General features: G+C 39.0%; 2 protein-coding genes across 3 annotated transcripts; both read right to left on the bottom strand.

The window, feature by feature from the left end:
• Positions 1-8879: 8879 nt before the first annotated feature.
• Positions 8880-12104, bottom strand: cist1 (colon, intestine and stomach enriched 1). Its single transcript, XM_068590145.1, has 4 exons — positions 12044-12104; positions 9978-10379; positions 9160-9323; positions 8880-9039 (listed from the first exon to the last, which is right to left on the bottom strand). Exons 1-4 carry the CDS (start codon positions 12102-12104, stop codon positions 8995-8997), a joined length of 672 nt encoding a protein of 223 aa, XP_068446246.1. The 3' UTR covers positions 8880-8994.
• Positions 12105-12737: 633 nt separating this feature from the next.
• LOC137793637 (mpv17-like protein 2) lies at positions 12738-16879 on the bottom strand. 2 transcript variants are annotated; one of them, XM_068589907.1, is made up of 6 exons: positions 15412-15511; positions 15025-15243; positions 14707-14868; positions 14494-14570; positions 13803-13931; positions 12738-13475 (listed from the first exon to the last, which is right to left on the bottom strand). In XM_068589907.1, the coding sequence occupies exons 2-6, from the start codon at positions 15212-15214 to the stop codon at positions 13380-13382; spliced, it is 654 nt and encodes a 217-aa protein (XP_068446008.1). In that variant the 5' UTR covers positions 15215-15243; positions 15412-15511; the 3' UTR covers positions 12738-13379. The 2 variants fall into 2 exon arrangements, with proteins under 2 accessions (XP_068446008.1, XP_068446007.1); XM_068589906.1 differs by lacking the exon at positions 15412-15511 and adding an exon at positions 16780-16879 and having other exon boundaries at positions 12739-13475.
• Positions 16880-16921: the final 42 nt, after the last annotated feature.

Below are 16921 nucleotides of genomic sequence, written 5' to 3'. Positions count from 1 at the left end.
CTACATTACCTTTATCAAACTCATACAAAAAGACCCATACATACATTTAACTTTTGCCTTAATAAGGCATATGTGTGCTTTTCTGTGCCTTTGATTTCTTCTTGGTTCCCCAAATCTAACGGCATATTTGAATTCCTACTTTAATTAAAAGTGCCATATTGGCTGCTTCACAAACGCAAATAGTGTTGTGTTGCCTTTTGACATTCTGTGACCTTCCTTCAATTGGCAGCTGCTAAAGCCTTCAGTCTCAAAGTGTATTACCGGGTTTATTAGATTCAATAAAGGCAGTGTCACATTGTTGTTGTTTTCCTTGAGAAACATTACGCTTTTACCTCATCACTCTGCTGCGGCTTTGAAAAAAAAACATGCACATCTCCATGGAAAAAGCAGCTTGTGCTGTTCAGCAAACAGCAAACAGGAGCTGCTGTTTTCTCTCTGGAAATGTGGAATTACCCATTTAACATAAAAAGGATGTGGTGTTTACGTGCACAACTTTATGAAAGTGACAGGCAAATAAAGAAGTGGGTAGAGACTCCTCTATCACAAACTTACTTTAGAGTTGTGAAGTCTGAGTGTTTTTTTTTTCTCCATTTTGTACTATATGTACTATTTGTACTGTTTGTTACGATCACTTATGTTTGTGTCACTATCTTCACGATGGAAGAGGCCAATCAGAGCTGTGAATCAGTGGCAGATTCAAGAAACTTAATTGAACAATTTGTGCACAGAATAGGTGCCATATAGTTGTGGAATGAATCCAAAATGAAATATATTTAAGCTGCAGATTTTTATTTGAACTTTATACTGAACACGTTGTTTTTGACTTCTGCCGTCCAATAGCAGCTCCCAAAAAGCAGTAGTTTAGGGGGTTGTATTTCTTGCCATCAATTTTTTTTATCAAAGGACCATATATTTCAGTTGTTAATCTTTTGGACGGATGATTCAACCAGGATAGTTTCATGTTGATATGAGTCAAAGAAATACTCCGTCTGTGAGTCACACATCATTGTGTAAGGAGAAATGAATGAGACTTTTACTTCAAGAACGAGTGGTGTCCAACAAAGAGCCGCCCACTTCGCAACTCTATGACAAGTCTGCTCTGAAAAAGGTCTACTTTCTAAATGCCAACCACAGTGCAGCTACGTTTCTGATATATGATGGTCAGTTTCTTTGTAAGGGAAGAGAGTAAGGAGAGCCGGCCTCCTCTGTGTCGGATGAACAGTTTCTTTGGAGTGTTTCTCCAAGGAGCCATCGTTAATGTTGTCAGTAATTTTTCTGCAGTGACAATTATAACGACTATACAAGGGCCTAATTGATAAGCTCTCAGATACTAAAGAGTCATCCAATTAGTGCTTCATTAAAAGGCTCTGCATTAGGAAGGTCAACCAACTCAGTCTTCATGACACAACATGCAAACAGCATCCAGCTGAAAGGCAAACATACACAATGATGTCTTCTATAGCTGCTCACAGTCATACAAATCTGGCTTATTTCCTTGGTTTGAATTCAAAAGCATGTCTATGTTCACTGACGTGTGTTCAGTACTTATATGTCACATTATAGAGCAGTGACTCTGAAAGTTTGAATGCTTTTAATGAAACCCTTTTTAAAACAATGACTGGCAGCATGGTATGTTACCCAGTGCAGGAAACCTTGGCACAGCAGAGTCTGTAATGATTAACCATCTCAACAGTGGTGTCCTTCTACTATCAACCATCATAAAGTTAACATCCAAGGCGTCTTGTGATGCCATCGTTGTTGTGGTGACGCACATCAGATTGGGCCGATAAGAGACCGAGCAACGTTCAAGAGCGTCACGACACGAAACCAGATATTTACAGAGGAGAAATGTGATTCATCCCACATTATTGTATTTATATTAATTCAGTTCTTTTTTTTTAATCCCCTGAGACTACACAGTGTCTTTTGGATGCTGTAGCTGCTTTAGTTTTGAAGCTAGAGTGAAGATAATTGTATTATGTCATGCTAGCTTATCGGGAAGATACCCCTCAAATGAGCATTCAGAGGATATACGGCTCTTCTCGGTCTATAGATATTATACTATATGTATATAGACATTAGAGGGTTTCTGAGCAGTTTCAAGCACAGATGCTCTCAACATCCAATCACCAAATGTCAAACGTTTTATTTATCATTTTTTCGATGGTGTTCAAGAAGGTCTTGGTGTTGTAATACAGTAACCTTCAAGGGATTTCTTGTTAAATTTAGGGAATCAACCGCATATGAACAGCAACGTTGCGCCTCATGAGACATACTGTATTAGCATGGGGAAGGCCACATCATATTCTTCCATAATAATGTTCTAACCCCTTTAACACAATTGATTTGAATTCATTTTTTTTAAATTTATGATCTAACACTAGAGCAACTTGACACACTGCTTCAAACTAATCTTTAGGGTCTTAACTTTCAGGTGATGCCGCCTGTAAGTGGCCTGTACTGTTGACCTTCTATCTGTCCTCTGTGCCGCCTTAAAAGGACAAAACAGGTTTTACATTCTAGTTTTACATTTTGTTCATAGTTTCTATTGCCCCGTCTTGGCTTATGTGGCATTACACATTGTACTTTAAGTGACGAATACACATTTGATTAGGAGGTAATGGTGTTGTTGTGTACTGAAGGGTGTGTGTGTGTATATATATAGGATAAAGGGAAGGCTGTCTGACCTACACTGCAGCCAAATATCTTTGTACTTCACGCCCTCATTAAACAGGGGGAGCTTAGCTAAACCCACATGTTTGTTTCCAGCTCAGAATGACTCAGACTAACATTCAAAAATAGTAATTTCACGAGAAAAAGCACTGCTGCTGTGATAAAGCTAACAACTGAAAAACAAAGTTTGAATTCCAGCCACCGATTAATGAAAGCCCAGGGGTTTTATTTTCTGCTTCTCACCAGTGATTTCTGAGGAAGGGAAAAGATAAATGTTCCTTTTCTCTGAAATTACTAGTGAATCGTGCAGATTGAGGCACTGGGCTCTGCAAGTGTTTGCAGATAAAACGGTCTGAGATGGTGATGGATGAGGAAGAGGCAGCTCAGTGCTGGAGCAGCACGACATCTAATGGGCACAAACAGTGCGGTCGTGCCTGGTTTTTTGTGTTTATTGTGGAATTGACGACACTGAAGGATTCCCAAAGGTTTCCACGTCACAGAAACAGGTCTGACAGAGAGTAGTTTGAACCCTGAGGAGGCTCTGTGAGGAAATGCATGACTGTAAGTGTGACGGCAGGTGCAGAGAAACACTTTAACTTACAGGCTGAAACTGGTCTGACACTCCTCAAACATCTTAAAGGGAACGGCAAAAAAAAGGACAGCAAACATTTAGAAAAGAGAGAACTAATTAAAAAAATGTTATAAACTTAAAAAGAAAAAAAAAGTTTAAACACACAGAAATTAAACTCCTCTTTTTGTTCTCATGTTGCTGCACTAAACAAATGGACCCATACAGTACACAGCAATTAAATAAAAACAACTATAACGTTTAGATTAAACCAATAAAACATGTAAAAGAAAGACGTATGAAATTGAATAATCTCAACCAGAGGATGAATAAGAATAAACACAAGCGGAGACTCAAAGAGTGTGTCTGAATGCTAAAATATAAATTTACTGACAAACTTTCTCACTTTCCTGTTCTGTAAATGTGTGACCGATATAATGAAAGAAAGAAAATGATGTAACTATGTAACAGTGGAGAGACACGTGTGTGTGTGTGTGTGTGTGTGTGCGTGTGTGCATGTGTGTGTGTGTGTGTGCGTGTGTGTGCGTGTGTGTGTGTGTGTGTGTCTTATAGAGGCCGAATGAAGGAAGCAGATATGGAGGAAGGAAAGAGATAAAGACAGGAGGAGGGATGCATAAGTATTTTGGGGAAATACATTCCATGTGGGTTTGCTCATGAAGCTGAATTATTCCCACCGTTCAACAGACACGGTATCTTGCTTACAGTCTCTTACACTACAACACAACTGTGACTGGAAACTATGAAGCTTAGCACTGCACATCCACAGATCTTGTGATAACACTGTTGTGGGTATGCACCTCTACAGTGTTATAAAGTCTAATAGACACATGTACAAATGTATGTTTTTGCAGGAATATCATGGGAATATATTTTTTTTTAAAAGACTAAAGCAAGACAAACACACTATTAAATATACTGACTGTAGTATAGGGATAATATTAGGGATTAATAAAGTACATATCTATCTACAAGATAGCACAAGACTCCCACAGGGAAATCCATGAAAATTCAAATCTTCATTTCCAAAGTGCAAACTGTCAGTCATTCAACTACTTTACATACTTTTTCATTGGAAACAAGTACATGTTAAATTCATTCTCTGTCTCTCTGACCGAATCTACCGTCATGTCACAGTTTTGAAGTTGAATTTAAAGGATCATTTCCACTCACCGTGTGTTCTCGCGGGGTTTTGCTGGCAGGGAAATGCCGATGGATCGGAGGTGTAACTCAGGTTATGCTGCCGGAGTCATCGCTCCTTTCCATTTTTATTGCAGCAGCAGATTAGTTAGTTAGACTTCAAACTCTGCAACATGCAGCGCTGCGTGCCCCGCCGGGACTGTGACGTCAGCGCCCCGGGTCACGTGACAGGAAGTAAAGCGGTAAAACGTAAACAACTCCACTCGACAAACCACGAGGTCTTTCTAAGCAGTTTACTGGCCTCGTAATGCAGAATGGATTATCATAATGTTATATTATTGTAAACTATACAATGTGGATGGGAAATGTGTTGCGTTTTCAGGCTTTTCAGGTTACAACAGTTTAACCATTTGTTTTTATTTCACAAGCCAAGTTTGTAAAGTACAATTAAAAGTTGGTCATAAAACAAAGATACAAAAGATAATTCTGCCAGTGTCAGACTTGAGGTCTTATGTGAAATATTTATCTATAATCTAGATAACCTTTGCTTTTCTGTGGAACGTAATCAAATGAATCAAAAATCTTTGAAGCAAGAGCTCCCTCCCACTCACACATGTTGCTCAGATGTCTGGTAATCAGATTAAAGATTACAGCTCCAAAAATTGGGCGTAGTTTTTTTTGTTGAGGAGAAGTGTCTCAACAGTTTCACGCAGACGAGATCACTTTCAGGCGACTTGCTTTAACTGTGGAGTCTGTTTCTTCTCTGGAGAAACTTGATCGATGTTGATGTGAGGGAGAGAGAAACAACTAACCGGGTGCAATGTGGTCCTGAGTCAGGGATTACAACAGCTCGTGATCGTGAAAAGCAATGATAAAGAAAACTGTAATGTGTTTTTGGAATATTGCTTTTATTTCATTAAAAATGTGCTTAACATCAGTCTGACAGCAAATATGTGTAGTGCTCACATTTGACTTGAAAAAGTGGGGAAATGCAACGGTCTGTTTTGTTTCTGCAGACACGTTTCATTGTTTGTTCAAGGCAGAAATGATACAATTGGCCAGGATTACAGTTTAACAAGTGAACAAACAAAGAAGAACTATTTGAATTTGGAAGTTCAGCGAGCCAGAATTAAAAGCTGGAAGGTCAAAGGTCAAATATGAGGCAGAAATATTTCACTGTCATTGACCAACGTGCTTTGTACAGTAATAAGAGCCTGAGAGAAAAATCATGAACATGTTTTTTTCTTGTGTGGACAAATGTAGTTTTCTCTCCAAAATCAACAGAACAGACCGGACTCCTTCTGGTTCCTGTCATTTGGAGTACTTGGCGAACGGAGACTTCTCGCTCAATTTGCTCTGGCGAGATGAAAGGAATCTGGTTTGTGATTGACAGAACACAGGATGTGTTACTTGTCACGCTAAGTTTGAAAGGATGAGATTGAAATAAATGTATTTTAAGATATCAATAGATAAGATAAGACATCAACATATTTGAAGATATGTGATTTCGTTCCGGAAGCTCAACACAATAAAGATTTTCACGACATAACCCTTGCGATCACCTTTTAAAATACAGAATATAGTCCTGTCACTTATTAAACCTGCAGATTATCTGCTCATCGCCTGCTCAGTTTCCAAACTCAGCTGTTTCTGCAGAGGACCCCTACATTGTCCTGTACATTTTGCTGTGTATGTTCACAAGTAGTACATTCTGTTCTTCTCCGGCACAACGTCATGAAACCTCGCTCAAGTGCAAATAAAGATTTAGAGATAGCTGGTGACAGAATTTTGCTCTCCGCACAATGGAGATGCTTGGTTACACTTTACACCTGATATGACTCCAGGATGCCTGCTGGCACACTGATGCAGGCCTGATTACTCATCATCAGCACTTTTTACATATCTAAAGAAAGTGCTTAGTCATTACATGCTCCCCACACACTGTCCTGTTTCTGAGAGTTCTTCACACACTGACAATGCTTCAGCAGGCTTAGTGTAAAAGAGAGAGAGAGCAGCACACCACTGTGCTCACTGTTGAGGGGGGAAAGAGGAAGATGGCGACACGTGGAGGTGGACTACGTTTTCAATGCCAGCTCTGATGCACTGCCAAGAGTTCACATGGCAGATCCCTGCAGTGTACTGCCCAGTCATGTTATTATCATATCCTCAATCGCATGCGAGTGTTGCCCCCTGCTGGTGTGAATCCCACAATCTCAACCTTTATCTCAAACAATGGATTTGTTAGCTTCCATCTTTGCATGCACTTGAATTGTGCAAATCTAAATGTGGTTGCAATTGTGCTACAGAAGCTTATGACGTGTCTGCAAGAATTTGGCAGGACATCTTAGGAAAATAGCATTGAATGTAAAATAAAACTAGGAGTTTGCAGCAGTTCTAGCCGCTCTGTTTATTCGTTGTGCATTCTGTACATATTGTGTAGCATGGAGCGGGGACCCCAGTTAATTGTTATGCTGCCAAACGGCAAGCTGGGCACAGATTGTACGATGTTTGTGCCAGCTTTGGCATCCAAATGACACGTATAGTCCAGCATTGCTGGAAGAAGCAACTATGTCACGTCAGGTGTACCAACAAGTATACCGAAATGCTGCTAGCATGGCAAGAAAATCTAATAAATAATCTCTTTTAGCCTCATCTAAATGTGTTATATTCCTATTTTGATAAAGATTTGATTACATTTGCGTATCTAAAAAACTGTTTCACAAGTAAAAGCAGTTAAAACCTCAGGTTCCTTTGTTTCTAACTCACCATTGGCACGTCTTCAAGCCTCTCAAAGTTGCTCCTCGATGATCGGATACATTTCACGGTGGCGACCAACAGCACGAGAACAAAGACAAGATGCAAATTCTGGCCTCAAGGCCAGGATTTGCAACCAAGTCATCTTTTTCCCATGCCTGTGTGAGACCTGAGGGGGAGATAAACCCAACACATTATTGTATTTTATTAAATCAACACACTAGATAGACTTCCTGTCTGCCTCAGTCAGAAAATAATGTTGAAAAGAAAATAATTGCAACTTCTAATTTGCCTGCAGAGAGCACTCAAAGTGAAAAATGTATTAGTTGTGTTTACAAAACAATGACTACATGCAGTATACATTTTGTTGCTATATTGCTATATACAGTGTATATATATATATATATATATATATATATATATATATATATATATATATATATATATACACACTACTGGCAGAGTTTCATGGCTCTTCAAATGCTTTTGTCAGATCTGTGATCAAGCAAATGTTTCATCTTCTACATCCTACTACTCTTTGAGAAGGCTGTATGTTAATCAGTGATCCAATGAGAGGCAGACACATACTAACGGGATCAAACAGACAAACTTGTGCATGCGCCACACACATTAAAAACCAGGCAAACCCCCTACAATCCCACATATAAGATACATGTGAATGAGAATGAAGGTTTTAGAAAATGACCGTCATGTTAGCTATTAAAGGTAAAGATATAGATGTTGTACTGTTTCTAATTGTGCCATAATATGCGCGTAGAGGGTTATCCAGCAGAATGAGAGGGTTAGTGACATGGGTTCTCTAATACAAGGGTTATACAGGTTCAGGGACAAAGGTGGTTTTAGCTCAGCTTTTTATAACATAGGTACGAGTTTTAAGATATTAGAGATTTCCACTCTGTCAATAAATAACCAACACAGACTTACAACTGAAGGAGCCCATTGCTGTGAGATTTCCACTGAAATAAGTAACACACACATAGAGATGAACCAATTTAGCCCATGTTTGTACCTTCATATTATTGTTTAGTAGATATTCTTCATGTCTACTAAAGTTCAGTTTAGCGACGTCAGTATAACACAGCAATGCAGCAGTAGATGTGTCTATAAAATGTCCAAGGGTACTTATTCACACTTCAACACCTGTTATGAATATATATATTGACATGAGAGAAGCAGACTGACCTTGCACCTTCCAGTCTTGTGAGAAAAGATGAGGACACAATTCTCCTTCTCAAGTTAGAAACAATTAAATGTCAGATGTTCATGAGGGAACACCGTGTATTAAAGCCGAGCTCCCGGCTGTTCAAGGTGTTGTTTTGGACGATCGAATTGCGCGTTGACTGGATTTTTTTACATCATCTCTTTTTTTTTTTTACAAGCGGAATGTGGCAACATTGACAGATTGAAGATAACAACAAACATGTAAAAATAAAAAAAAAGATTCATATATCGTCCTGCCAGTTTAACCATTATTACACAAGTACACACTGTACAGTGCAAGTACAGTACAGTTGAAAGTGGGTAATGAAAGTCCGTCCAGGAGGCTACGCCAACATCTAATCTCTGCTGTTCTGTCCAACATAATGAAATGGATCAAAATTTGTGTTTTTGGAATATTGCTTTTATTTCATTGAAAACATCACAATGTGCTGGAAGGTCAAAGGTCAAATAAGATGCAGAAATATTCCACAGTCATTGACAAAAGTGCTTTGTACAGAAATAAGAGCCTGAGAGAAAAATCATGAAGTGTAGTTTTTGTGTCAAAATCATCAGAACAGACCGGACTCCTTCTGGATTTCAGCATCGGATGAAGGTTCCTGTCATTTGGAGTACTTGGCGAACGGAGACTCCTCGCTCATTTTGCTCTGGCGAGATGAAAGGAAACAGCAGAGGAGATGAAAGGAGATAAACTATTAATTTCAACCTGAAAACTGTTTCACAAGTAAAAGCAGTTAAAACCTCAGGTTCCTTTGTTTCTAACTCACCATTGGCACGTCTTCAAGCCTCTCAAAGTTGCTCCTCGATGATTGGATACATTTCACGGTGGCGACCACCAGCACGAGAACAAACATGATACAGAAGATGCAAATTATGGCCACAAGGCCAGGATTTGCAACCAAGTCATCTTTTTCCCATCCCTGTGTGAGACCTGAGGGGGAGATAAACCCAACACAGTGTTTTATTTTATTAAATCAACACCCTGGATAGACTTCCTGTCTGCCTCAGTCACAAAATAGTGTTGAAAAGAATTTGTTGGATCAATGACTAAACAAATATTTAATCTTCTTCATATATTTTATTCCCTAACACCTCTGTTGGAGCATTTCTGACACCCATATGCTCTTTATCACAGCTGTTTAGTAAATGACTTATAATTAAGTGTCCGGGAATCAGTTTACTGCTAACAGAATTAGCTGTCTGAAGCTAATGTGTTGCCATTTCATTCTTAGTAGATATGTATTTGCTTTTGGCCTTACTTTAGTGTATTGTATTCATTTTAATTTGTTTTACTTCCTGTATGGACTTAATTTTGATCTTTGACTCTACTTGTCTCATTACTGAAGATCTTCTTACTCCCAGTGGCCAAAAATGAATCAATGTAGTAAGTCAATTAAATAGTTCGCAGCCTGTTATTATACCGCTGAATGATACTTCACTTAGTTTGTGAACCGGTCTCTTTCTCAGCAAAATAACCACGTCTGAATGAAGGAAAAAGTTCATCCTTTTTAGAGGTGTAACCATTGTTCTCTGATTCATAATAATCAATAAACCATCAAACCTTCAGCTCTAACAGTTGTCTGACCTGGGTAGGTGGTGTTTACAGCGGTGGTTGCAGTGGCGTTTGGTGATTTTGATGCTGATGGGAGTGTCGATCCGCTGTGAACTGTGGATGTCTGGTTGGTCGTAGTCTGAGGAGTGACACTGAAATGTGTTTCTTCTGTCTCGTTGGATGTCTGGTTGGTCGTAGTCTGAGGAATGACACTGAAAAGTGTTCCCTCTGTCCTGTTGGGTGTTTTTGGTGAAGTTGAGGGTGGTGGCGATGATGACACATTTTCTGAAGTGACTGCAATGGTAATCTGGTGTGTTGTTGTTGGAGTCTGTTGTGCATTGTTGCTGGTTGTTTTCTCTGCAGCCAAACTGGTCTGGATTGCAGCCCGTGTGGTTATCTCTGTTTCCTGTTTGGTTGCAGTAGAAGTGGTGGTGTCTGCAAAGGAACAAACAGCATAACATCTCTGTGAGGATGCACAGCATTTGCACCTGATCAAGAAAGGCTAGGTTATCTTTTTCATGATTGATAACCAAACTGATATTGTAAGTAACTCAATGTGTGCTAAAGTTAGAAACAGTTTGCCAATCAATTTTGTTGTTTTTTGTTGTATGTTTTGGTCTGCCATAAGCGAAATGTATTTGCTTTCATGTTTTGTTGTAAGGTGCTTTTATTTTGAAGGAGAAAAATACGGTTAAACCGGAAGTCGGAGTGCGCCGTTTAACGGCTAAAATCAAATTTAAAAACGGTCAATTGGGACTGTTTAAGAAACGGTTTAGCACTGAACCGAAGAGGAACAAGGTATTACGTTGGTTTTCAGTAATGAAGCTAGTTTTTGTAAGAAATAAAACACATTTAAAAATCATTAAGTTAAAGTTCAAGACTATCTACATATATTTTGAACTTCAATCAGAGGTGTAGTTGGAAATAATGAGCCGTATGCCCAGGAGGTATCTACCTCTACTTTAGACTGGTTTCCTTGCAGCATGCATGAACACAGTACTGCACATGGACTCACCCAAGCTTTCCTCCCACATGTACTGTAACCTCCACATAATGGATCTCCCCACCTACAACCGTTCTAATAGAGATGATGAAGTGAGATTCGTGGATTCATTCCCTTGAAACATGCTGGACAAGTCCAAAGAAAATGAGAGTATAGCCATAGATGTACTATTTTTTTTCTCAATTTGAGATCGGTGGCTACCATGACATGACATTTGTACTGGACATTTCAAAGTCAGGATCGTTCATGTACTTCCAGTGATACTGACACTGACAACTTAGTATGACTCGAGCCTCCACTGTCACCGTACTCCATTATCGAACTGCATATCAATAGCAAGTGGACTATAGTAGTGATTTAGAAACCGGAGAAACCCCATGCTAACATGGAGAGACCATGCAAACTCCACACACTTATTTAAATCGTTAGGTCCTAAAAGTTGTTAAATATCTGAGAATTATTTTTCTTTCCTCTGTTGATATGAACGAGGCTGGACTGAGAGTTTTATATATATATATATATATATATATATATATATATATATATATATATATATATATATATATATATATATATACATACATACATACCTGGCCGTTTCCTGGCATTGTGCATGTGTCTGTGGTCATAAAAGTGTTTGCAGAAGTAGAGCAGACACCACAATATTGTTGGTTTAGCTCAGGATTACTTTTACTGATGAAATACTTTAGCTTCCACCAGACAGGAGCTTCCAATTTACTTTCACTTATTCTCCTGATTTATTAATAGCAGTTCATACTTCTCTTTTACAATCTGTATCGATACAAAAGGCAAACTTTACTTTTCCTTTATGGTGAAACACATTGATGTAGGCCTTTTGCTTAACTGTATAGATGTATGTTGTCCAACTTTTAAAGAAATCCTGACCTCAAATAATGTTATAGGCATAAATGTTCTGTTAAGTACAATGTTTTTCGATGCAGTGACAAAGATAATACAACCTGCTTCTCGCCCCAAGTTTCCTGATTGCATTACTTTGCATCTTTATAAGATTTCAAGATATTATTCAAAATCTCAAACATCCATTCAACAGGTAAAATGTAACATGTCGACTTACCTTTACAAACAGCCACTACAAACAGAGACACCAGCACAGTGAGACGCATCGCTGCAGGCATGTTGAGAAAGTAAAATAAGGTGCACACACACACACACATCCTTGACAGCAGGATGTGTTGAGTGCCCGAGGAGTGCTCTGAACACTGGGTTGGTGCATATCAACTCCCTCGGGTTGTTAAGTCAATGTTTGAACAATGCTGTGTATTTGCTTTGTGTTTATAGGCACATGGAGGCTCTAATCCACAGAGAGGGCAATTTCTGAAGAAAAAGCAATGTGAATGCTGGATGATGAAAAGCTGATGCTAAACTGGATCGACGGCTTCAGAGGTGCAAAGTGTAATACCAGAGCTGTATGGTACGTTTACGTTTTGATAATTTATTTACTGGATCAAATTTAATGTGGCTAAAACAAAATAGTGTCTTGCACTTAATCATTCTTCTGTAACAATACATAATAGTTATTTAATGACATTTACTTGTGTTTATATTTTGAATATATGAGGCTACATCCAAATCAACTGCCATGATCCTGATATGTTTTTGCATTTGCAATTGCTTGTTAAATAAGTAGACAGGACTGTGATTGTGTGTATAGTATATCACTTTTTATTTGTACAGTACTTTTTATACAAACAACAATATATTTGTTTGTATAAAAATATATATTTGAATATGTGTACTGTACTTCCTCAGAGAAAGCAACAGACCCCACACACACACACACACACACACACACACACACACACACACACACACACACACACACACACACACACACACACACACACACACACACACACACACACACACACACACACACACACACCTCGTGGACTCTGAGTAACACTTGGACCTGCTCCCGGCCCACGTGACACATCTCAATGTTTTCATGAATACCTCGACAGAATAAACTGAAGACTAGGTTGTTTGGCATCAAAACATATATTGGTCTACACACTAAGGCAAAGTTTAAATAAGAGTTAATATAAGAGATGAAAAAAAAACACGTCAGCTGTTTCACGTCACATCAGATTCTTTCATTTTAAAACAGAAACATTAGCAGCTAAAACATTTAAGGAATGCCACTCTGTTGCATATTGGACAGTATAAATCTTGTAGTTTCACATTAAAAATCTGCACCAACTAACTTACATTTCAATTTTTTAGGGATGATTTTGTTAACGGCAGCAGTTACAATGATGTAGATGTGATTAAAAGTAAACCTCCATCAGAGGAATTAGCACGAGAGGCAGTGACACAGCTTGTCAGGAGTGCACAATATTAAATATACAGACACACTGCACAGACTTCACACTTGAGCATGAACTCCGTCTCTAGGTTTTCTCCTCCAGAGCTTTGGATGATGGGAGCGCTTCCTGCTGAAGCTCCACAGCTCTGCTGTCTGATAGCAGCTCAGTATGGCTGTTATCCTGTCACACAAAAAACAATACACACATCAATATCCCTTCACTTTCCATCACTGATCAGGTAGAAAATAGGACGGACACACTGAACAACACAAGCAAAGACATGGTGATGTGTTTTTTATCTATCTATCGATCTATATATATTTATATATATCTATATATCTATATATATACACAGTATATCTTACTATTTTTTTCTTCATTAGTAGCAACAATTTTACATTTAATCTTTATTAAGCCCAAAACATAAAAACAAAAGATGTAAAATGGTTATTTAATATGTAAAACAAACATTTTCTTCTTAAGAATTGTGAAAACTGTCTGACTTACTCTGTGTTTGAGGTGGGAAAGGTAGGTGTCCCACCCTAAGGTGACAACGTTGATGTAAATAACACGGAATTTAGGTGCCAGGAAGTAAAAGTTGATCATCTGAGCAGGAGGCCAGACACAACAGTCCGCCTGCAGGCAAGAACACAGGGGAGCTTGAACACAACTCAACTGATGACACGACAAACAACTTTTCTTTCAGCAGGCAAATAAGTTATGTTTGAACAAATCATAGACCGGTAAGTGTACTTCCTCGAAGAAGATATTTAGTTAGCGCGTAGTGACACAACACGATGGCTTATTTCAACAGGTTTTTGGTCAAATGCTGGAAAAACAAGCTCACTGTATTTCTTAACACAAGTTCACACAAGCTCACTGTATTATAACATATTATTCTACACCATAAAATACGTCATTTGAAAACCTCAAAAAAAGCTTTGAAATGTACATATTTATTATAACAATAAATATGTGTCAATTTCAGAGTAAACATAGTAAACTAAAGTCTATAAAAGCCTCAATGAATGTGCTTTTAATGAGAGGCTTTCAGTTAAAAGGTGTGCGTAGCCTGAGGCAGTTCTAACTTTGCTTCGGCAAAAAAAATATTGAAGAACCCCAATATGCCCTTTGATAGTAAATTATCACTGATCAGCTGATCCAGATCTACAGGTGAGAACCTGACAGGTGTACTTGCCTTATAAAATTCCCAGAACTTGTCTCTAAACTCATTCCATCCTTCGGATATAGTGTGTCCCTCCATGAGACCCATACCTGCAATAAACAGAGTTGTCTGTCAGGTCCTGTTTCAGAATCAGATTTAGTGAAACCTTGTGGTTTAAGGAAGACTGTGACAAATGTTTAGATGTGTATGTACAGTATGTGCACTGAGGGAAGAAGTCCTGCTCACCTACAAAATACCACATCCCCAAAAACGGTGAGGCGACCACCTGGTCCACCAGAACCTTCTTTCCCACTGTTTTCAGAGCGTTGCCCACAAACGCTCGATCCAGCCACATGTACCAGTAATGTAGCATCGGACCTAAGGAGCAGCCCACCGTGAACATGCAACCTTCAGGTGGAGAGAGTCATGGGTGAATAAATTGCTTAGAGTTGGTCATTCAAAGTGTAAAACATTGCACAGATATTCACCAAAAATACGACATTTGATTTCTTATTAACAGATTTGAAGTACACTGGCTACGAGAGCTCCTCTTCTCTCTCTTACCTGTCCTCCTCCAGTCTCGTACTCTGCCTGGCTGTTTAAAGTTCTCCCGGGTCTGCTGCACGATGTCTCCCATTGCCAATAACACTCCTCCACTCAGGGTGTTTGTCAGCAGCAGGGCTCGGCCCTGGAAGAGCGGCCGCCAGTTGAACTGCATCCGGACGAGAAAAGCTTTACCCATCCGAGGAAGCATGACTGCAGATAAATGAACGTTCCTGTCATCTGCGGGAGAAAGAGGACATTGTTGACCAAAAGAATAAATACAGTAAAAGTTTTCAAACATCACTTTCACAATTACACAAGCACATTTACTGGCTTCCGCCCAGTAAATGTGTGTACATTGTAGTCGCATCAAGTGGTTTGTGGAAGGTTGCAACCAATCAAACACACCTCTGCTCCCTTTCCAAGCGTGTTGGAGAACAACAGCGGCCGGCAGGTAGGGGTAGGTATCTTTAGGATTTCAGCACAACTAGGAGCTTCTCTTATCAATACTCGGTTCATCTACAAGACTGAAAATAATAATACACAAACCAAATATCATAAGAACAATATTAGAAGTTATATGTAATTAAATAGTGTTTCTAGAGCAACAGTTATGTCACCATAAAAATGAATTATTATCTCACTGAAAAAAAGAGTAAAATAACAATTACATTTCTTAGTAAAGTTTTTAAAGAACACAGAAAGGAGACAGTGTCAGTCTTGTCCTCTTTGCTGCTTTGTCTCAGCCAGCAGGAAAGTAAATATAATAGATCTGCCTTGAAGCATCAATATATTAACCGTTTTGCAAACAAAGTGGCTGAAAAGCTCTATGAAGCTTTAACTCCACATCATGACAAAAAGACGACAAACTGTAAGGCATTAACAGGAAGTTAGCAAATTGCCCTTCCTTAGAAACAAAGTTTGTAAAACATTAACACATGATGATTTTAGAGTCTGATTTGTGCAAATATCTGTCGCGTAAATGAACTCTGTGGCACAGGAGAAACAAAAGAGAACAAAATATATCAATAAGTTCAATTTACACTCATATCAATGGGTTGAAAAGGATCAGAGGTCAGTGTCATTACCGCTGATCACGACAGACATACTGGGCAGTGTTGTAGGGTTACAATGAAATGATGTACATTGTACAACACGTCAGTCAGCAGTCGCATTTAAACGGCAGAGAGCAACCAGATCAACGTGTGACCACATTGTGACTACAAGAGCAAGAACAGCAGAGCCATGACATGAAGAATTCAACCAGCCAATAACACAGAGATGTCAAACAGTTCACTTGAGCTTAATAAAGGCCACTTAAACCACGTGAATACATTGTCGCGACCCTGGGGGTCAGGAAATTAAATTAACTTTATCTGTATTACACGGGATGTGGATATGTATATATCTACGTGTACAGTTAGATCTATCGCACAGACGGTAACTTTTAAAACAGTTGAGAGGTCCAAAGGTCACTGAAACTGACGTAACTGTTAATTAGCTAGCAGTTCAGCTGTTGGCTACTTCAAACCCGGACTAAACACTCGGCTCTCACTAATGTAGCCGTACACCATCGTTTACTACACCGTTTTATATCTGGACACTACACCACCAGGGCTGACACTGACGACACATTTGCTTAATTCAATGTGACAATGATCTCTATGCGAACCTGCAACTAACATAAGAGGTGTCGTCAAGTCAATCTCCATTCAAATGGAGTTCCCCATTACGTTAACCTGACCTCAAACGTCCGATACTTTAACGCAGCCTTACCTAAACACGAGCCACGCAGCAATCTTCATACATTCATCTGAGAAACAGTCGTCTCGCGCAACGATACAGCCACTTCACACACGCGCTCTTGTGGTTTGACTTGTACAAAGAACTGGACACGTTAAATGTGTGAGCGCCACCT

The sequence above is a fragment of the Clinocottus analis genome, unplaced genomic scaffold (assembly GCF_023055335.1).
Source record: "Clinocottus analis isolate CAN_PGR_092001 unplaced genomic scaffold, fCliAna1.0.p SCAF_23, whole genome shotgun sequence".
Taxonomy (NCBI): Eukaryota; Metazoa; Chordata; class Actinopteri; order Perciformes; family Cottidae; genus Clinocottus; species Clinocottus analis.
Note: the sequence above shows the minus strand (reverse complement) of the source record. Positions and strands in the feature narration are given on the sequence as shown.